We start from the raw sequence: 22641 nt of genomic DNA on the forward strand, positions 1-22641 counted from the left end.
TAGTAGTATTTATTTATCATTATAATGTGTTGCTGGGATTTTTAGTCCTGCATAGCTGGTGGTATTCTGCATTGCTGTATGATGATTATACAGCAATGCAGAATAGCACCAACTATGTAGGACTACAAGTCCCAGCAATGCATTATATTAAGTAGGGATGCACCAGTGCCAATACTGGGCATTTTCACGAGTACTCTTACTCGTGAAAATTCCCCTGATACTAAACGCAGATATTGGAACTAAATTTTTAAACTGAAGCCGCTGCCTGAGGTCCCGTGCTTGCTGGGGACCTCAGCAGCCTTCATGTTAACCAAACAGTGCCTGTTTATAGTGCCGCCCCATGGTGGTGGGGGGTTGGGAGGGACCTTCATGGTTTCTTGCACCGGGGCCCTGATGTTTCTAGTTACGCCTCTGTATAGAGGCACTAATGAGCCAGCTAGCTTCATCTGTGTTTGTTACTTCCAAGTCTCCAGCCCTCTCAACACTTCCCCTAGTTGAAGAACTTCAGTATTACACCTGAATATGGGCCATACATATCTGCCATCCATGCTATACCCAGACATTTGTATTTGCCTGCTGCCACATAAGTTACAAACAAAGTTCATGCAATATTTCCTAATGCATAATCTAAGCATGATCTGTCCTGAAATTACCCACGTTGCTTCCTATAAACGTTTAAATTACATTACTGCTTTTTAAATTAAATACCCATTATGCTAAAACTTAAGACTGTTCACATGACATACAGTATAAGCAAGTTTCATTGCTGGACCGTGATCATAAAGTTATAAGAATGAATCACATTTCCTCAAAGTGTAACATAAGTTTAACCTCACATAGGAAATTTTCCTTCTTAACCTGTTTTAACAGGGCAGTTGGATATTGTTCATTTGATAAACATTTCTCCTATGGGCTAAAAATGATTCATAATAGTTAGAATCATAGTGAAATAAATGGATAAAATTAATGATACATGTGTATGTTTTTGTTCAGACTTTTATATCTCCAGGAATAGATAAGACTGGATTGCTTATTCGCCATATTGCAGACCACACACTCATGCTAAGTGCAAGTGACCCCTACAAGTGGCTGGACAGGTCATGGCTTTCCATCCTTCTATCTGAGGTCAGTTTGAAATAACAGAATACTGAAAACTACTAGTGTAGCACCAGAGGCTGCAAATGATACTATTAATCCTTAGTGTACACGATAATAAAAATTTAGGCCAAAGTTATAGGTAGATAAAACTTTCTGTAAGAGTAAAAAACATTTGCTATACACTTTGACTTTAGTGAGGAGCTCTTGAACAAACTGAAAGGCTAAGAAGAACACAGTACTGGATCGTCTCTGTTATGTTTTGTACACTTTCTTGTTTATTGATCCAATAAACATTTCTTTATGGAAAAAAAAAGATATGTCACACAGGGAATGCATTGTTTTCAATGAGTCAGACAATTTAAAGCATTTTGGGAAGTAGCAGTAAAGCAACTCCACTGTGTAGCACTACAAAACTTGCACATGTAAGCAGACATACAGTATATGGCTAACCCCATGTACATATATAATTACAAATTTTACATGGAAACAGGGTTCAAAAATATTACCACAGAATAATAACATTATTTACACCAATCCGATCTATTTTATGTGCATATATAAAGAAAATGTTTGAAAATATGTTGCATCCTCTTTATATAGCCTGGTCTCCAATGCACTCTTTCTGTTGAGGGCAATAAATTAGTTTTGCCACACTGACTAGGTTTTCCAATCTCCTCTTTCTTCCTGCTATTAAGCTCCCAGTGATAAGGTGGCCACACACCTTACGATTATCGGACGATAATCGTATGCGATCGACTTTTCGTCCGATAATCGCAAGGTGTGTGGGCAGTGTGCAACTGCAAATACTGTACAATGGTACGACTTAAAACTTTCAAGCATGTTCGAAAACTTTGGCCGGTCATACGATTATTGCAAGGTTAGTGGCGTTTCCGTACGTCAAAAATCGTACGATCTACACTGCTCATGTGCAAACGAAAATACGTGCGGTTGATTACCGCAATTCGTCCAGGTGCTTTTGTTTAATTACGGCTAATTGAACCTTATGATAATCGTGGCATAATGGGGCCGCCGTACGACAATCGTACGACGGTTCGATCATAGGACGAAAAGTGACGTCCGATAATCGTAAGGTGTGTGCCCACCTATAGGGTGACAACATCATGTTAGTCTTTCAACGCAATAGAGCCTGGCTAGCTTACAGGTTGGGCTCCTCCTTCTTCCAATTTGGGTAATGCAGTGCAGGAGATTACAGAAAGCCGACGCTATATATGTGTATATCTCTTAGCTGTTGAAAACCCCACATGGAATTGTGAGATGGAGAAGGGAAGGTGGGCAGCAGGAACTTTGAGCTAAGTCGACAATTGCAGGAAATATGTACCAAGATTTTGGATGCTCATCAGATCACAGAACATGTTTTGCTAACTAGCATTTTCTTACCTGCTATTTGGGGACATATATTAATCTTAAATGTATGGTGCAATGCCATTTTCACGTCAATGCAAAATTCCTCTTTTTCAGAGATTAAAAAATCCTCCACATGTCAGCCATATAAAATACAAAGCTACTAAACTTCACAGCAGATTCCTAATTTCTTCAAACTCACTGCTCAGTAAGGTGGGTTGATTGCCCCCAAGCACATCTTTATATGTATGGCCAATTTAATTCCAAAGATGAAAGGCTCCCTGCAGTGAAATGAAGGACAGAGCAGCAGATGCTTCAAATTTTACTGCTATACTAAATCTGCTGCCATAAAGCAAACATTTGACAGTTTTTGAAGATCATAACTTTAACAGTTGCAAAATGCAACTCAAAAATATTTCAAGCAAAGTAATCAGTTCTGGGTATCATTTTAAAGTGCATCTAAAGCCATATATTTGTTTTTAGTTTTAGATAGAGTGGGGAAGAAATATAACTCCTGTCAGGTGTTATTGCAGTTGGAGGCTCCACTGAAGAGGTTCCTGAATGAAAATCTCACTAACAGCAACTTTTTTTTTAAGGTTACATAAGGGATTGCTGGAACCTCTGTCAGCTTTTTATTGTTGTCTGTTTCCCTGCTGCAGGTTTTCCCTCACATCCTATGTGGTAAAAGGCTGTTCCCAGAACAGAAATTGTGGAAATCTCTGAAACTGGGATAGAAGTAAGGCCTGACAGGGGTTATAACCTTTCCTTATTCTATCCAAAATGCAAAAAACAAAATGGGTATAGGTACACTGTGAGGCCCAGTTAACATCTTTACGGAACCGGGTGGTCCCTATTGATTTCAATGGTGTCATATCCGCGCGTCAACCACAGCAAAAAGGCTTATGCACCTTTTTGCATGACAACTGCGGCACGCAACTGCAAGGATTGCTAGCCTCAATTGGGGTGCAATTCCAAATTAATGGCACCGCAAGTGTGGTTTGCGTTTGTGCAGGATTCCAGGATTGCGTAACGATCGTGCACGAAACCACACGGAGCGCCCTTCGATCTCAGATCGCACAGATGTGAACTGGGCCTAACTGGGACTATGCTAAGAACTGACCAAATAACACAACTCCAATGCAATTTTAGAAAAATAACCCTGTCATAATGGCAGAAATAAGAGACAGTGATAACATGTGGTTTCCAGCCTTAAAGCAACCTTCCACCTTTCTGAGATGAGACAAAGAGCACAATGTATTTAGGCAATAGACATGCCCCTGCCACTCCCCCAGGAATGTGGACAATTAAGAATTTACTGTATATAGCAAAAAAGGTTTGGTAAAACCCAGAATAGTTTTTTTCTTTTTTAATGTTCCTTTATAGTGACTGTTTGGAATAGTAAAAATGTTAATTAGGAGATCTAATAAAAGTTTTAGTGAAGAATAACACAACTTGTAGTTAAATAGTACATTTTAATAGATATCTGTATATCAGACCAAAAAGAGGGACAGCTATGGGGGAAAGAGGGACAGAGGGATTTGGTTCCAAATGAGGGACAGTTGGGAGGTATGTCTTAAACCAGTGGTTCTCAACCTGTAAAACCTCAGGACCCACATTTGTCTGTGGTCATTAAGTCTTACCACACTGGAACACACGGCATTGCAGTACCGCATGTTCCAGTGCAAACGATTAAACTGTGGGCGGGAGGTGTGTTCGGGGTGCAATGCAAATTAATTGCAACACGATGCACCTCCCACACTTCCCACACAAGAATGAACACTAGGTGCTATTGCGTGGTAGTTTGCGACGAAAATACTAACAGACACACACATCCGGTGGGGGGCGTGGCTTACGCATGGCGCTGGACGGTCGCACTTAAGCAGAGCTCCCATCTCAGCCCGCAAAAAACTGCCGTAAGACGACTGAATCTTCACCTGACCCATCATCCGTCTAGCCACGACCATGGGACGGAACGGCCAACGCTCATCTGGCTCGAAAAAGGCGGCCTCCGGTATCTTGAAAAGGTACTTGATCGCGGACACGAGATCCTCACAGACCCCCGCGCGGCCTACCACGCGGCAGGCGCCCGCCGATCGATCTGAAGCCCTTACTCTCCCGGCCACGCCACGGTCTCCGGGCTCCCCGGGGTCCACTAGCGAATCGGAAGCTTCTTCCCCGGCTACAGTACAGGAGGATCTGCAGGTGTCAGGCGCCATGAGAGACCTCCCAACGAAGTCTGACCTGGCTCATATGTTCCAAGTCCTGGAGACTTCGCTCAAGCAGGACCTTTCCAGCATGAGAGCAGATCTCTCACATATTCTCACCAGGGTGGAGGAATCGGAGAATAGGCTGGAATGAACGGGGGGAAAAAAAAACAACAACAAAAAACAAAACAAAAAAAAAACCTTTGTAATAGCAAACACAGAACAGACCTAGGTCATGGGCGACGAGGGCAACAGCACAATCCATGTATAACTTATGATAGTTCATATATATTATGTGTAATGTGAGAAATGTTCCTACAACTTCCCACCCCTATACCCCACCTACCCTTCCACCCGGTTAACCCCCATACCCTTCCCTGTCTTCCTCCCACCTCCCCGCAATCAAGCCGTTTAGGCTCAAGGGTTATTATGCTAATGCAGGATTTTAGGATAAGTTTCGTGTGTTGAGCGAAATACGTACTGCTATATGTATTGCGATCACTCTTTGGCTGATTGTTTCCCTTAAATGTGTGTTTAGGTGTAATTCTACTTTTTGTACTTTTGTATGAAAATTTCTTTCAATAAAAACTTATTATACAAAAAAAACAGACACACACATCCACAGACACAATCTCACACACACATACACACTCCCAAAAACATTTTTAGGGGTTCAGTGTGGGCTGATGTGCTGTAACAGAGCTCCATCCATATGTGCATTGTTTGTACAGCTCCTTTGCACTCCCTGTAGAGGTGCCGGAAGCCAGAATTTTATATCATCCCGGTCACACGAGGGAGCTGTGAGCAATTCACCTAAAGCTGAATGGCTGCTCAGCACGAGAACTGACAGTGCTGTGCTAGGGGTAGGCTGAGGAGCCTCTCACCTAGTGCAGTGGAAGGCATGCGGTGACCAACTTTTAGGTCAAGACCCACCAGTTGAGAACCAAGGTCTTAAAGTACATAAAAACTCTAAAATTGAACTTCTAATATATTGTATGCTCCCTTTTCGTCTCATAAATACACTGAAGGCAATTCGTTATATAAGTTGAAAAAATACTTGTTGGACCTGGCATAAATCTTTTGAGCTCATAACTTTCTATGCTGTCTGCCTGATATGGAGTGAAGAAGAGTTAATGCTGTGGGGTTGATTTACTAAAGGAGTAGAGGAGGCTGTTCACTTTGCAAAGTGCATGTCTGTTTTCCAAAGTGAATGAGGTGAAGCTGTGCTCCATTTGACTACACAATCAGGTGCTAGAATTTTTTTAACATTATTATTTCTTGCACTTAATTGGGTGATCAAAATGCTTGCTGACTTTTTATTAATCCTAAGAACATGTCCTGTTGTTTTATGTTAACTGTTATGCTGTCTACAATTACAGTAACATGCTTTTATTTTACTGGGTTAGTTTGCTGTGTGAATTAGTTGTGCCACCATTCTAATTCTGTGCCAAACCTTTATTAAGCTACTAACATTATCCAGTCACAGTTTTAACAATATATAAAGATGACATTAGCAGTATGCTGGCATGTAGTGTGTTGCTTAGCAACAGCAGTATAATGTCATTTTGGCTCATAATTAGGAATTGATTTCTTACATCTGGCTCAGTGCTAAACATAAAATAGTAAATTATTTAAAACTTTACTATGAGCAGGATGACATACAGAATAGACTTGTATGATGACCTTTGAATTAATTTCTCTGCTCGCTGCTAATGAATAAAAGAAAAATAGAAACTGATATTTGTTTGTTCACAAATAACATATTATTTACCATAATTATGGGGTCTATTCACGAAGCAGCCGAAGGATCTAGCTGTAGCTTCAGCCGATCCTTCGCTTGCTTCGGCCCCAGGACCCCTTCGGCTATTCACTATAGCCCGTACAGCTCCCGAACTTGGCCAAGCGGCTCAGTCGAGCCGAAGGCATATGCCTCGGCTTGGCTGAGCTGCGCTGAAAGCCGAAGCTGGCCGAGCGGCCGGCCATTGGCCGGCCAACAGCCTGCTTCTGGCAGCTGGGCGGAGCCAGCCGTGATGTTACTTGTAGAGAGATCAGCCTCAATGGTTACCAGCTAACCAGGGACACTGATCTCCAGACAGCAAACTCTCCCTGGCACTCCGGGAGTCTACTGCTCCCGGTTGCCAAGGAGAGAAACACTGATATTTCTTTCTTTTTTTATTCTGACACGGAGCCGTGTCAGAATGGAAAAAAATTAAAATACATTTTTGGCCATAGGAATGCATTGCTAGATTCCTATTGGCTATTTCAATTTGCAATAGCAAACTAGCATTGCACCCGTCCTCTGCTGCAGTTCTCCATCAGGTCCACCACTACTGATTGACAGCAGCAGAGGGTGGGTACAATAGAAGGCGGGATTGTCAGAATAAAGAAAAAAAAAGAAAAATCAGTGTGTCTCTCCTTGGCGGCCAGAGCGGGAGACTCCCGAAGCGACCAGGAGAGTTTTCTTTTTTCGTTTTTTTTGACTGCAGCAGAACCGCCGGCCAATAGAAAACAGTTGGGTGGAGCTAGCTGTCACTGCTAGCTCCGCACAATCGTTTTCTATTTATTCTTTTCTACTTTTTAAACTATTTTTCTGTTCTGCTCTGTACCACAGAGGGACTGAGCAGAACAGCCGAGCCGAATGCCGCTCAGCGGCATTCGGCTAATAACTCACTGCTGTTCGGTATCTATAAGAACAGACCGAACAGCAGCGAGTAGCCTGCCGGAGGTTCGCTTAGCCGATCCAGATGTTGGAGTCGAACTCCTTCTGCACTTCGGGTCGGCCGAACATTCTGACCCGAAGCCACCCGATGTACAGCTGATTTCAGCCAATATACGGCTGAAATCAGCCGTACCAGCCTGAAGTGAATAGCCGAACAGCGTTCGGCTCACTTCGCTTTAGGTCAATCATTCACTCGGCTGCCTACGGCAGCTTAGTGAATAGACCCCTATGTTTCTCTACTACCTTCTCAGTTTGTAACATAATTGAATAACAAAATATTAGGGCAGGCATAAGTGGTTGGTCCATTTAAGCAATACTGTCAAACTGACAATTGATTAAGACAATCAGTAGATGATTTGGCTTTGTAGGTCTTCATTAGCAATAAAGTATAAAGGTACCAATACACTCTTTGATTCTCGTTCGGAAATCTTCCACGAATGGTCTTTTCGAACGATAGTCAAACAGTTGATGTGACACCAACAGTTTTTTCTGCTCAAATTTTCTCGAAGGGTGAGGCTGGAAAACTTTTTTTCGAATCAAACAAAAATTGATGGATAAGTGGCATTTTCGTACGAAAAAAATTGCAGCTAGAACACTGCACATGCGCAAACTAAAATCTGTTCTGTCAGTTGCCAAAATTAGTGATACTAATACTAATGAGTTAGTATTGCTAATGAATGATTATCAAGATCAACATTGGTCTATGTTTGATCGGCTATTTGAGCTAGAATCGAAAGAGGGTTCTTGGCAGCAATGCAAATTTTCAATCGAAAATCTGTAGGTATATGGCCAGCCAACCATAAGAAGCACTCATCACTTGGAAAATGGAATGTGAATGCCACATTATCAAATTCCATGTTATCAGGGAGACTACAATTTTATCTAGGACACTAACTTATTGATAGGGACTTTGGAACGACTGTAGGGCTGCACATAAAATAAATATATGTTATAAGAGAAACACTAGATACAGCCACTTTGCACATTAGCTCCCGAAACTTTAATCACTTTCTGAAGATGCTAGTTGCCTGGCTATTATGATGACCCTCTTTCTTTAGTACTTTGAGTAACTGACGTGGAAAAAGTATGAAGATAATTACTTTGTGGTTTACTTCCAATGTTAACAAAGCGGCAAACAATAAGAAAAGGGCAGTTAAAAATATGAGACTAAAGGAACTTAATCTAGGCATTAACGACTTCAGGTCACAAAAGGGTTCATTGTTATTATTTTTATTAATTAATTATGTGGAATAAAGTTAAAAATGTGTAGTACCCCAAGGGCCAGCATTGGGACCATTACTTTTTAACCTGTTTATACATTATATAGAATTTGGGATTAAAGCCACAATGTTTACGTTTGCAGATGACACAAAGCTATACTGTGGAATAAAGTCCCTACAATATTTCTCTGACCTACAAGTTGGCCTAGATCAGTGGTTCTCAACCTGTGGGTCGCTGTGCAAGGTGAGAGTCCTCCTCGGCCCTCTCCTAGCGCAGCAGTGTCAGTTCTCCCGCCACGCTGCCAGATGTCGCTGCAGCAGCCGCGTCATCTCTAAATTTTACCTTTGGGGGTCACCACAACTTGGCAAATGTTACCAAGGGGTCCCGGCCCTAAAAAGGTTGAGAACCACTGGCCCAGATGCACTGTTTGATTGGACAACTACTCTGCAAATGTGATGTAACATTGATAGATATACTGTATGCTAAAAACATTTGTGCATCATACAGCATAGGAAAAGACCAACTGAGTCAGTCAGTGATTAGGGGCCTGGGTGTTCTGTTCGATCAAAGAGTTAATAACAGCATGCAACGCTAATTTGCAGTTTATAGAGCAACATAGGTATACAGTAGACTCAAGAGGGGCAGACATGATCTTGCCCCTCTAAAAGCATAAGTAAGACCTCAAATACATAAATGGTCTATATAGTAAACTTGTTGCAAAGCTGTTACGCTACGGCGAAAAAAAGGTTTAACTTCTGCATACACTGAGACTTTTTTACAGTCAGAGCTGTGAAAGTGTGAAATAGACTTTCACAGCAGCTAGTTCTGGCCAACTCTGTTGATTGTTTCAAGAAAAGACTGTATGTGTTTCTAAATGCACAAAATATAACTGGCTAGCAAAGTTTATAACAAATTACACTTTAGATTGAAGATCCAGAGAGACTACCTTTTTTGGAAATTATTTTTCTTTATTATTATGAGAATCAGAATAAGTACATTTGGATCTGACACAAGGTAAAACATTTCACCTTTGTTCCAAGATAAAGTGCAGAATACAATTCAACATAACAAGGATTGTAAACAATACAACAATGCAGACTAATTTTGGCATCCTGTTGATGCAATTTTGCTTTGTGACTCTCTGTCCATGGGAAAAGGAGATCACATATCTGGGTCATTTTTCCATTGTTTGTTGGGTGGAGGAAGGTTTAAGACAGGGTGAGATGGAAGGAGGTGAGTGGGGTGGGGTAGAGGTGTTCTAGGACAACAGGGTAGTCATAAGGGGTGGGGATGACAGAAGGTGAAAGGTGAGGTGGAAAGAAGTAGTGTGGGAGAGGAAAAGAGAAAATAGGGGGGGAAAGAAGAGGGATGATCAGGAGCTGAAGAGGGGGTGGGGAATGGGGAAAGTAGGGGCTTAGTATTCCTCAGGAGGGAACTAGGGTGCAGAGCAGTGGATCAGGTGTTTCCAAGAAAAAGGGCTATGCTCTTCTCTGAGAATGAAAAGTTGATGCAGTAAAACAATGTTGTATGGTATATGTCATGTATGTCTTGGTAGGAGAGAATGAGGTCCTCCGTTTGTCTGATCTCCTACTTTACATAGCCTTAGGGATATAGGGGGAGGAAATGGGTCTCAATATTTCAGGGGAATACAGGACTTGGCAGCATTCAGAAGGTGGCAAAAGTTGGATCTATTGTAAGCTTTAGTGGGGATGTTAGAGTGGGGTATCAGGAAGAAGGCCGTTTCATCTGTAATGATAAAAAAGGTGAATTTTTGAGAGATTTCTGTAGTCTAGTTTGGAACTGGACCAGAATACATGAAGGATCGAGACTTTGTCAGTATTGCAGCACCAGCATTTGTCAGATAATTCTAGGCAATATTTGTATCGAACTGTTGGGGTTCTGTACCATCAAGTTAATGTTTTGTAGTTAGTTCCTTGGAATCTGGTACATAGTGAGGGTTTTGGAGGGAAGTATAGTACTTTTTGGCATTGTTCTAGTGAGAGACTAGTTTGTGAGTTTTTCTCCCAGTGTTTGAGGAATAAGACCATGTGGCCTACTTTCGATTGAGAGAGAAGCCTGGGAAAATTAGTGTTTTAATGGGCCTTGATCAGTGATAAGTTTTTCAAAGGGCGTGAGTGGTCTAGAAAATGACTTGGTTGGAGGTAGGGAAGACAGAAAGTGTTGCAGAACTTTCCATAGACTGAGGTTAAAGGGGCCCTTTGAAAATGTCAAAAGTCGTCAGTGTAATCACTGTCCCAAGTGAATGAAACAGGATGCTTGAAAGAGGTTATTTGTTAAAAAATACTGTAAGAAGCCGTCGACTGTGCCTAGAGCGAACTTAGGCTTGCTGAGAATTGGGCTTAGTGGAGAATGGGTGAGGGAGAGATTATAATTCTGAAAGACCTGGAATTTGGTCTGGAAGGAGGGTCCAATTGTTGAATGTGGTTTCAGTCAGGATTTATGGGTAGCACCATGGAAGTTTACTCAGTGGAATTTTTTTTTTTCAGTACGACCCATTGCTTGGTGTCACTCTGTCTGCACCAGTCTATTATTCTAAGTGGCAAACAGCATGGTATTTGCACATGTTGAGTAGCACTGGATTACGGTGTGCTTTAGGGTGGTTGATTAATTGAGAGCTTGAGGTGGGGTCATTTACTGGCCCACATGAATGGGGAAAATATTGATTTGTCTGTTTTAAGGTATGATAGCAGGATATGAATGTGTGGCGAGGTGAGTAAATAAAGACATTTCAGTAGTATGATCATTTTGAGGATGTTGCAATGGCCAAATGAAGAGAACCAGCCAGAATTCCACTTTTGTAGTAAGGATCGCACTTTTTTGTGGAGGGGTGGGAAATGCAAAGTGACGGTATCCCTCAGGTTCCCTGCAATGAGGGTGCCCAGATATTTGATTGCAGTGGTTGCCCATGTGACGGACACAAGGGCTGCAGGAGCTTCACAGCAGGATTACCCAGAGACTTGGGGGAGGTGTGACATGGGGCTTGTGATGAGGGGGGGGTTGCATATGGTATGTAGCCGGAGCGTCTGGAACTATGTTGGGATACTTTTGTCATCTGCCTGACTCATTCACCTTCCTGATCACAGGCACAAAGACACTAACAGACACTGAGACTGATAAGGTAACGTTCTCCGTGCCCCTGTGCATTATGGGTTTACTACTTGGTTTGAAAGTTGTTTTTATCTGTTCCTATTGCTTCTCGGTTGGGTGTGATACATGTTTATTGATGAAGGGGGATTGTCCCTTATATAACTGTTTGTCCTGCTTGAAAATAATTTTTACCCCAAACTAGTGTTGTCTAGTTCTTGGGGCAACGAGGGTATATACTGGCCGGGAAGGTACCGAGGAGGGAAGCAGTATTTGGCGGAGATACCAGGCGGAGTATCAGGAGAGTCTGTCACAGCCCACTTAAATTTGAAGTTTGTTCTAAAGGCTATTGTTGCAGTGTCATGACGATGTCCATTGACTGACCAGAACCCATGGTGAGACCGCAACAGCCCAGCATAGACCCCGCACAGCCCATCTGAGGGTCTGCACAGCCAAGCATAGAACCTGCACAGCCACCTGAGAGTCAGCATAGCCCACCATAAAGCCTGCACAGCTACCTGAGATTCCACACAGCACACCATAGAACCTGCACAGCCACCTGAGAGTCCGTACAGCCCACCATAGACCCCACATATCCCACCTGAGAGTCTACACAGCCCACCATAGACCCCACATAGCCCACCAAAGAATCTGCATAGCCACTTGAGAGTCCGCACTATTACACTAATTGCCATTTTTTTCTTCTACTTTCTTCTAATTGCAGAGGCAATTATTTAATATAGAAAAGAGTAGATACATTTCTATAGTCTTACAGATACAAACAGCCCTTTGAGGGCAACCATAATGTTGATGTGGCCCAAGATTAAATTGAGTTTGACATCCCTGGTGTAGAGAGAAGCCAAGTATTTAACACACCTAGAAGTGTGTCCGATGCACAAAAATGTTTAGCCAGCGGTATCTGTTAAAATAGTGAACATCAGTGGCAGAATAGGAAAGTATTGAAAGCTTTCTTTTCAGTAACTTTATGTTTAGATTTCCTGGCTCAATATTTCTGTTGAGAATTGTTTTTTACAAAAAAAATAAATGGATGCATAAACTGTATGTGAATCCATTACTCTTCAGCCCATCTCAACCTAAAATATTATTTGGGGTGCAGATATTTTCTTATTTTATTCTCCTTTTATAAAAACAAATGTAAAAACACACATCAAGAATTGTGTTCATTTAAGGAAAGGTTACACACTACATCTGCTCTTTAAATATTAAACTGTAGTTGCAGTGCACATCAAAAATCACATGAATCTCTGATGTGTTTTGTGCAAACCGCACTTTCTTGTAAAGGCTCCCGATTAAAGAGATGCTTCTTATTGAAGATTTCTGGATGTAAATGAAGCACGGTCAGCGCCTATGCTGCCAATTTATGCAGTAGAATCTTTCAGGATATAGAATGGTGTCTTTTAACAAGAATTTTGTGCTCAGGGTATTTCTAAATTGCACTCTGGGAGGAAAAAGTTGAAAACATTGTGCCTATTATTTGTAACTAGAGAACTTGCTAAATGGACTGAGTCAAGAACTCTAAATGGTCTAAAATGAGTAATGTGTTGTTTTCCTTTTAAAATATACTGAGGCTTGTTTAGCTGCAGCACACTGTCTCAAGTAAAATATGTCATATTAAGAAGCAAGTCATTTTCGCAAAGAACATTCCTATTTTTCTTTTAAAAAGCAATGTCATCATATGATGAAACTGCATTTGAAATAATGGCAATTTTCCATGCAATGTTGCTATTAGCATGTTTCAACATTCAAGGGTAATTTGACAAAACCTTTTTTCCCTAGGAAATGCATGATTAAGTTATCACTCGCTACATATTGCGTATATATAAATAACAAACTTAGACCAGTTAGCCTTGAATTACTTCTTTTCTGATTACATGATTTTTCAAAGCCACCACAATAAAGAGAGATTGTTTTTGTTTATTTTGATATCCATTTAAACAGCTTTTCCCTATATTTGTGTAAAAATTAAATCCTCTCTCAGCCCTCTTCATATATAAATAGGTAAAAATTGCATAGTTGCGCAATTAAAAATAACCTGACAGAACAGGACTATGGAAGCTGCTATTGCGTACCCTTTTTTTGAGTACAGTCTCCAAGGCTGTCATTTTTGTCACTATTCGGTAGTCACTGACCTGGAATAAGAAGTGCATATTAACTACTGGTACACCCGATATGCAAATACTTGTTCTAGGTCAGTGGCTCTCTAGGTAATGAAGCAGGGATCGTGCATGCCTGCACTTCAAAAATGAGTCGTCTAGTGCCTTGGTTCTCAACTAGTGGGTTGTAACCCAAAAGTGGGTCGCGACCCCGTGTTCAGTGGGTCACCGTGTGCCTTCAAATTTTTGTAGGTGAGAGGCTCCTCAGCCTCCCTCTAGTGCAGCACTGTCAGTTCTCGTGCCAAGCAACTATTTAAAATATGCTGCCCAGTGCCGAGTGTCAGCTTGAGGTGGGATGGGCTGTGGCTATGGCTGCGAGAGAGCGCCATCCATACATGCATTGCTTACAGCTCCCTCGCATGTTCTGTAGAGATGCCTGGACCGGAATGATGTCACATTCTGGCTCCCGGCACCTCTACAGGGCACGCAAGGGAGTTGTACAAGCAATGCACAAATGGATGGAGCTCCGTCGCAGCATAGCAGCCCACACTGGACCCAGGCTGAGGATCCACTCCAGTTCTTGTAAGGTAAGGAGACTGGGTGCATCTTAAAAAAAGATGTAATTTTTTTTCTTTGGAGTGTGTATGTGTGTGAGAATGTCTGTGAGTGTGTGAGATTGTGTTTATGGTTGTGTGTGTCTGTCAGTGTTTTTGAGGGCCCGTTCACACTAGGACAATGTGGAGTGCAATGAATAGTCCTGTGCGATTAAGGACTATACCATGCAATCCACCTGCTACGAGTTCTGGTGTGGAAGTTGCATTGCGTTGCCATTCATTTGAACGGCACCCCAAACGCACCTCCCGCCCACAGTTTAATCGTCCACATTGGAATGCACAGTACCACAATGCTGTGCGTTCCAGTGCAGTCCGACTTGGGTCGCGACTTAATGACAAAGGACAAATGTGGGTCCCGAGGTTACATAGGTTGACAACCACTGATCTAGTGCATACTCATCTGTGCAAAGTACATATTCTAGTAGTGCTGATAAACATTTGGATGGTCTTTACCAAACTTGTAGTGGCAACAGTTTAGTTTATTCCACCAGCTTAAAAACCGACCTTATCAAGTGCAAGCGATGCCTGCAGTTACTTAGGTGTCACCCTAGAATACTTTGTCACCTGTCTAAGTATTGTATGACTTTCCTTTACACTTGTCCTTGTAACACAACTAAGCCCCATTAAAGTAGCAACAGTGCCACATACATTTAAAGGAGAACTATGGGGTCAGGGCTTTTCCCCATAGATTTCCTATGGGTCACGGGAGAACACAAACTAGCGTTCTCCCGTGACCCAAAGCTCAGTATACCGCGAGCTACAGCTTGCGGTATACTGAGACGCCGCAGCCGGGATTGATCCCGACAATACTGTCTGGATCCACCCAGCTGCGGGATTGACAGCTGGCTCTGCCTATCCAGAGGCAGAGCCAGCTGTGCCCACCCCCTCCCCCGTCCGTTTCGCCAGTCAGCGCTGGAGGGGAGGGGGGAATTCCTGCAGGGAGCTGTGAGTGTCACGGCTCTCTGCAGGGATAGATCGAGAAGTGAGCGACCGACGGTATGTGTTCGCTCACTTCCCAATCTACTGAGCCGACCTGTGACAGTTTCATTGTCACAGGTCGGCTCAGATTATGAGGCTGAGTGAATCACTCGCCTCATAATTCTTCTTTGATTTGTAAAGTCTCTGCTTGGCTGTTGTCTAGAAGACCTAAAGTGGACCTGTCAGTAAATTAAAGTCAGCTTCTAAAAATTCCTAACATGTCTAAATATACAGAAACAGTAGAAGTTTTTCCAAATAAGTTGTAAGTTTTTATAATTAAAAATCAATACTTGAGCTCCAGTCAATTCATTTTGTCTAGGCCTACGCCTATGAGGAGAATCTTGAATTATGCCTTGGGATTCCTGCATGAAGGAGGAAGCTTTTCCCCATTTCCCCCCTTCAGTAATTTTGTAAGCAATGTTGTAGCAAGTCATGTGGTGATAGTCAATAGAAGGGGGCTTATCCATATGAGATAGACACAGCCAAGAACGGCACAGGCACCAATATTGGTTGTGTCTTATCTGGACCAGCATTTCAGTCCAGTCATAATTCTGGGTAAGCATTTTCTTTCTGAGCAAAGATTGCATTATGCTTCTGGGAGGAAAGCTAGATAAAGTCATTGTTGGGGAGGGGGGAGGTACTGTGATCTCTTTGAAATGTTATAAATATCTGTAAGGCCTCGTTCACATAGGACAATCTGGCATTCCTACCGCAGGAATCTATGCATTCCTGTACTTTAGCCTGCATACACTTGACATCAAAACTGTATCTGATGCTAGGTCTTATTTTACAAAATCCTTTTGTGCATCTATCCAATTTAATAAGCTGAGTTGATTAAAACACCCAACAATTTGTTTTCAAATGCAGAGGTGCATGCACGACTTTTTTGAACTGCACCACAACGCATCAGATTGCAGTACCGCGTGTTGTGGCACAGTCAAGCGAATTGAGGCTGGGAGGTGCGTTTGGGGTGCCATTCAAATGAATGCCAGCACAAAGCACCTGCCGCACTGTATAGTATGGTAGGTGCGTTGCATGGTAGCATGCATTATTTGCACTATTACTATTTGCATTATTACCGCACTGCTTTGGTGTGAAAGGGGCCATTCAGAAATGTAAAAAAGGATTCACATTTTTTAAATTACAGTTAATAAAATAGACAGTATATTCCAGTGATGTATTGTAAATTTATTGTTAGCATGAAAAATGAAACTGTCTTTACTTCAGAGAAAATGAAATGTCACTTTTGCCTTTGAACGATATTATGCATTTTCATTTTTTTTTTTTCATTTCACTTGCTATTTGTTTTATTGATTGGTCTCTAGAAGACATTTATTACTTTCAGTGTCCTTTTTTCTGTATATTACAGATATAATGCCAGAATGTGAAATATCATTATGTTGAGGCTTATACACAGTCATGCATGTCTTTTAAACTCTTATAAATATCCTTATTTCTCTTCCATTCTTTGACATGGCAGAGATCTTGAATTTCTGACCACTGGGTTAAAACACCACCTTCAAGAGTAGGTCTAGTGTTAATTCCCTTTTTTGCATGATATTCTTTTTCTTCAGTCTTCAAGGCCTTCAATTAACAGCTGAACTGGGTGACAGGCTGGATAATATAGCTCCTAGTAGTCCCCACAGCACAGACGACAAGCGCATGCAGATCCTTGCTCCATGCGGCGTTGGCTCTGATAGTCCTACCCTGGACCTAAGGGTAGCCTGTGAGTGTTCCTCATGGGGGCACATATGACCGAGTGACCTAGTCACAGTGTTCCTATAGGCAGACAGCTCACACATTCCGGTGTGAGGCCACCTGTCCTGGGGAGGGTAAACCCAGGATCTGGTAAGTACAGAACACCAATTTGTTCACCTCTGTCTCCCATATGCTGTATGTGCCCTTCTGCAGGCCTATATTTACACAGGCATCTCCATCTTAAGAGGAGCATATGTTGCTCCCTCTCAGGACCTACTAAGAGCCTGGGTTACTGGCGCCTGTTTCCCTTGTTTTTATCCTGGGGGATTTCACTACAGTTACCTGATTTATGGGCCAAATTGCACTTGGTTGTGGATAAGCTTTCCTCAAAGTCTTCCCTCTCAAAGTCAAAATTTGTCCTGCCTGCAGCCTTAGTGGGCTCTGAGCTTTTGGCTGTGGTAACGTTCTCTAATAAACTGTCTCACAAATCTTTGCCAACTTCTGCAACTCATGTGGAGTCACCAGCAGCTGTCATAGCTCTTAGGCTTGGAAAGTATAATTTAGCTTTTGATGTTGCAGTGCTTGTCCATAGCTTCTGGTAGTGCTACTACCTGTAAGGGATCCTTTGAGACTCTGTCTATTAACACCTTTCCAATATACACATTACTCCCAGATATCCTGCTTGGCATCTAAGAGTTTTTGCAGCCATGTACTCTTTGAGGAACCCTGTACTGAAGGTAGACTGTTCCTGCTGTTGTTCCGGCTGTCCCACTTTGGTAGAGCACTAACAATTCCTCTGGAGCATGCACCAGTGTTTGAGCATCCCATTGTTAATAGCTAGAGATTCCATCCAAAACGTTGATAGACTGTTAGGCCTCCATTTACATTGCTCCTATTTTATGGGGTGCTGGGAATGCTTGCAGCAGCCCTGCTTCTTGTGTGGATGGGGTAGTAAATGTTTTCTGTATTATTTCACATATCAGTCGATATGCGTGTACTCCTTGATTAAGGTGTTGGACTGTGGAATAGGCATGTACAAGCAATTGCTGTGCATGCTCTTCAAGGGACAGCGTCTCTTCCTAACTTCCTTGTGCTGGAAGGAATTCCTTTGTCACTCTTATTCTTCCCCAGCCAGAGGTCTACTTCATTGTGATCCTGGGCCCCTAGGTCCCCCAAGTTTGTGGACAGTCCTTTTCGACATAAAGGGATGTCCAAGACGCGGGGATGTTTGTTAGCTTTGCAGTCATGAAGCATGTCAGATGCCTGGATGAGGAGTGTGATTCAAAGGTGCTGCAGGCTAAATTTCTGCCCTTTTCCCCTTCCTGCTTCATCTCTTCCAATCCCCCTTTGCCTCAAGACAGACTAGCTGTTCTCCAAGCTGCTCATGCAAATCTTTTGACTAAGGAGTTTTTGTCCAGGTTTTTATGCTGGAGTTGTTTCAGGGCTTTCACTTCAGTCTTGTCTCTGTTCTTACACCAGAATGCAGTATCTGCCCAGACTTGGGTATGTAGGCCATATATGACCTAATTTGGGCCATACTTTCCCACCTGAGCCTCCGCTACTTAGGGAGCCTCTTTTGGACCCTGTGAACATTAGGGATGCATTCCTGCAGGTTGCCATTACCAGTGCAGCAACACTTGTTTTCATTTGCAACGGTCCTCTAGCACCTCTGTGCCCTGCCCTGTCTTTTGCACTGCTTGTACTCACCAAGATACTGGTTCTTGTGATAGCCTGACTGCTTCCCAGGGTATCGATTTTTGGTGTCTGGACAACTTCCTGTTAAAGGAACAGTTGAGAAGGTTCAGCTTAAAACCGACTTTTTGCTTTCGGTATCTGGAGCTTGTTCTAGACACAGCTCAAGCCAAGTTTTCCTCCAGTATGTGACATTTCACACTCTCTGCACCCAAAGTTCGCTCTCTACGGTTCAAGAGTCACCCAACTCTGCCAATAGCATGAGTGTCCTGGACCTGATGGCAGCATCCTTCAGGGCAGTTCCATTGCTCAGTTGCATTCCAGCATCTATGCTTGTTATCTGTCACTTTGGGATAAATCAATTTAATATGCAGATAAGACATGCAGATAAGACAACTTGTCCACACAATTGTTTACTTTCCCACCCCTTATTAGACACTGCTTTGGGACATCCCAATGGTCTAGATCAAGATCTCTGTTGGTCACTCAGTGAACATAAAAGAAAATAGAAAATAAATAGAAAATCTCTGCGCTCATTGAAGGACACATCCCCCTCTCCTTGTTGCCTGTGACCAGTTGTTCTCTATGCACTTCTTGTGACTAACTGAGCTGCCTGTAGCAGATGGGGGTTCGGCCACCATAATGGGCTGCCGCTATAGTTTTATGCCTAGGGTCCTACTCCTGAAGGTGGCACTATAACCTATTGGTCAGAGATAAAAGATCTTCGCTATGTCCTTCCATGTACGCCTAAAAAAAAAGGATTTTACAGTAAGTACAAAAATCCTATTATATAATTTTTTTTCCAGGAAGAAAACGTTTTACTTTCATTTCCAAGTATTAATCCCATGATGGCTCAGCGTATGCTAAGCAGAGGATCTTCACTACAATGGTTACTGTCAGCAACCCATGACCAGCTAAAGAAACTTTTTCCAGAAATGCCATCAAAAGTTTTAAAGGTATTAAGAAAAAAAGGAAAAAGTGCATATTTTTTAGTATAGTCTCAGAAGAAGTTTGAATCACAAAGCATAAAAAAATACTGTGGAGTAGAGACTACCATAGAAAGAATTTACTGTCACCTCTGCACATGTTTATACAGCCGTAGAGGGCTGGCAAGATGTGTTCTTTTCTAAGGTAAGAGAGTGCTGTAGTAACTGCCAGCAGGTTGGCTGGACACATATCAATATCGTTACCATGCTCAGTATAGTGTTGTAATGCAATGTTTTATTTTGCAAAACATGTTTTTTAATATTTTAAGTTTTTTTTTCATTTTTATTCTTTCATTTCTTTTTTTTGTGACATTGTTAAAGTGACATTAAAGGCACAAACTTTTTCCCCTCCCCCCCAATGTTAATTAAAGCACTTACCTTAAATGATGTCTCTTAATCCGATCTTCCTCTTCTTTCCTGTCCTTTTCAGCTGTCCCTCCAGCGCTGCTGCGGGTCTCCGATCCAGCGCTGACTCCTCTGTCCTTGCTGGCACTTCCTGTCCCACGGTGTCTGCATGCGTGTGCACGCCGTCCATAGACTTACCTTGTGTCTCTTCTCGTCTCCCGGCCAAAAATCCGAACTGAGCATGCGCCCGCCCCAAGATGCTTTGCGGCCGCCCAAGCATTTTTGCATTTTCGGACGGGAGCATGCCGCGAAGACACAGGTAAGTTTAAACCGCTTTAAAAGGGGTTTTTAAAAAAAATACTTTTTGCATATATCTACTGCTTTCTAGCAGTAGATATATGCAAAAAAAATGGAGGGTTTAGAAACCCTTTAAAGATAATATGCAATTTTTTTTTTTTTTAAAGGCTTTACTTCATTTGTAAACTATTTTGCCATGCTTTGTAATAAAATGTATTCAAAGTGTGATTATAAACAGGAAACATTATAGAATGAAATATTTTCTTCATGCCTGCAGTAGCACTGACTGTTGCATAGAAAATAAACCAATATTGCCATGAGAAAACCTTTTTTGTACCAAAAAACAATACATGTGAAACTTTGTTATAGTAAGTAAAGACCAAGTGATTGTCAAGGCAATACACCCTTGGGAGAAATGTTAAGAATGCTCTGGTCTATAATGGGTATACAGGTGCAAGAATTAAATTGTGGAGAATCATGAATTGATGAAAATAAAAAATAAAAATTTATCTTTAATTCTTCCAATTTTGTCGTTTTAGCATTTCAATGATATTACAGCTTTGCACAAGCTGAGTACAACAGCTACGTCCCAAAGACCTTTTAATATGTCAGTACCAGCTGCTAGAGAACACTGCTGTAGCCCTGACAATATCCAAAGCTCCTCTTTAGCTGTTGATAAATGTAACTGCAATGCATTTGTCAACAACGAAACGCAGTTTGTCAATAATGGATTGTTGAAAACATTTCAAATAATGGTTTCTAATTCAAGCAAACAATTTGAAGCAAACAAATATTGGCAGAACACTGGTATCAGGGACAACACATATGTAAAACAAGCACAGCTATCATCAAATGTTTCCACTCTACACAGTTGTCATAATCCACCTGAACAGTCAATGAGATTTAGCAGCAAATATTATTCAGAAGCAACATTTCTGGACTTTTCAAGAAACCAAAATAGGACAGCGCTATCAGGAAATATTTCTGAACAACATTCCCATCTGCCTACAGATCCACCTGACAGTTCTCCAGATGTGCTTTCTGGTGAAGAACATGGTATTCTTCTTCAACATAACTATTATGGCAAAACAGGCAAGCCAAGCTTGTTAATCACAAGAGAAGATTTCTTTGGGGATTTATCAAGTCAGAAAAATCCCACAAACCCAGTATTTGCCAGAAATGAGCAGGAGGATGTAATATGTGTCAGCAAAGAACTGTGTGCAGACAAGACATTGGTCTTTCCAAATTGTGGATCAGGGAACATTCCTAGTCATGCTCTCTCAGTCCCCAGTGAAGAATACCTAGATGATCTACAGTTTTCTCAGATGGCAATTGATGGAAAGAGAAGATTTACAATAAGCAATGTTTTAACACAAGAAACAACAATGGCAGGTACAGTGCTTTATAAAAAAACTAATTTACAATAATGGTTATGCTATTGCTCATCTTTTAGCACCCTGTATTGTTTTTGCACATCCGTACCTGAAAAGTATCATGTAAAAATGTGCAAAATGCACTGCGGCAGTGGCGGAACTACCAGGTTGCAGAGGTCGCTGCGGCGACCGGGCCCTGGAGTTCCGCCACTTGGAGGGGGGCCCAGGACAGGAGGAAAGGGCCCCTGGTAACCGCTGATTACCAGGATATTAATTATCCCGGTAACCGCTAACGTCAGTCCCGAGACCTCTTCCCCCTGTCCTGGGCCCTAGATGCTTCACGCTGCTCCCCTCACCTTGTTCCGGGCGCAGCGTGAAGTATGATCCAGCCAGCGCAGCAGCCAATAAGTGGGATCGGTGTTGTCCCTGATCCCTCATCACACGGAACTGCTGCCCAGTGCCGAATAGAGAGCTGCTGTGGACACGAAGGGGGAGACAGGGAGCTGGAACTAAAGGTGACATGGGGTCCGGGAGTGGAAAGCTGGGGACGTGAAAGGGGGGGGGACCTTCATGGATTCTTGCATCGGGGCACTGAGGTCACTAGTTACGCCTCTGCACTGCGGAATAATAGTTCTGATGTTTTGTTTGCTTCATGCAGTAGTTTTGACATCTAAACTAGGAGAATGGGGGACCTGTCCAAGCTCCTTCCAGATGTTTACTGTGCTCAGTGTGCTGCCAGCATGGAGCCTCACAGCCACTGCAGCAAAGTGTTCTGAAAGATCCTTCTTTATCAGTCAATACTGTGGAGAGGCCATCTCTTTTGTGTCCTAGCAGC

The 22641-nt window shown here is 42.3% G+C and overlaps 1 protein-coding gene across 1 annotated transcript in view; it reads left to right on the plus strand.

The window, feature by feature from the left end:
* CUNH9orf84 (chromosome unknown C9orf84 homolog) overlaps positions 1-22641 on the plus strand; it is a 100760-nt gene that overhangs the window by 76853 nt on the left and 1266 nt on the right. The window contains exons 22-25 of the mRNA XM_018569949.1: positions 994-1125; positions 19612-19761; positions 20973-21114; positions 21445-21489. Coding sequence (XP_018425451.1) covers positions 994-1125; positions 19612-19761; positions 20973-21114; positions 21445-21489 — 469 coding nt within the window. The remainder of the gene's footprint in view (positions 1-993; positions 1126-19611; positions 19762-20972; positions 21115-21444; positions 21490-22641) is intronic.

Source organism: Nanorana parkeri, unplaced genomic scaffold (assembly GCF_000935625.1).
Source record: "Nanorana parkeri isolate BGI_ZX_2015 unplaced genomic scaffold, ASM93562v1 scaffold1432, whole genome shotgun sequence".
NCBI classification, from domain to species: Eukaryota; Metazoa; Chordata; class Amphibia; order Anura; family Dicroglossidae; genus Nanorana; species Nanorana parkeri.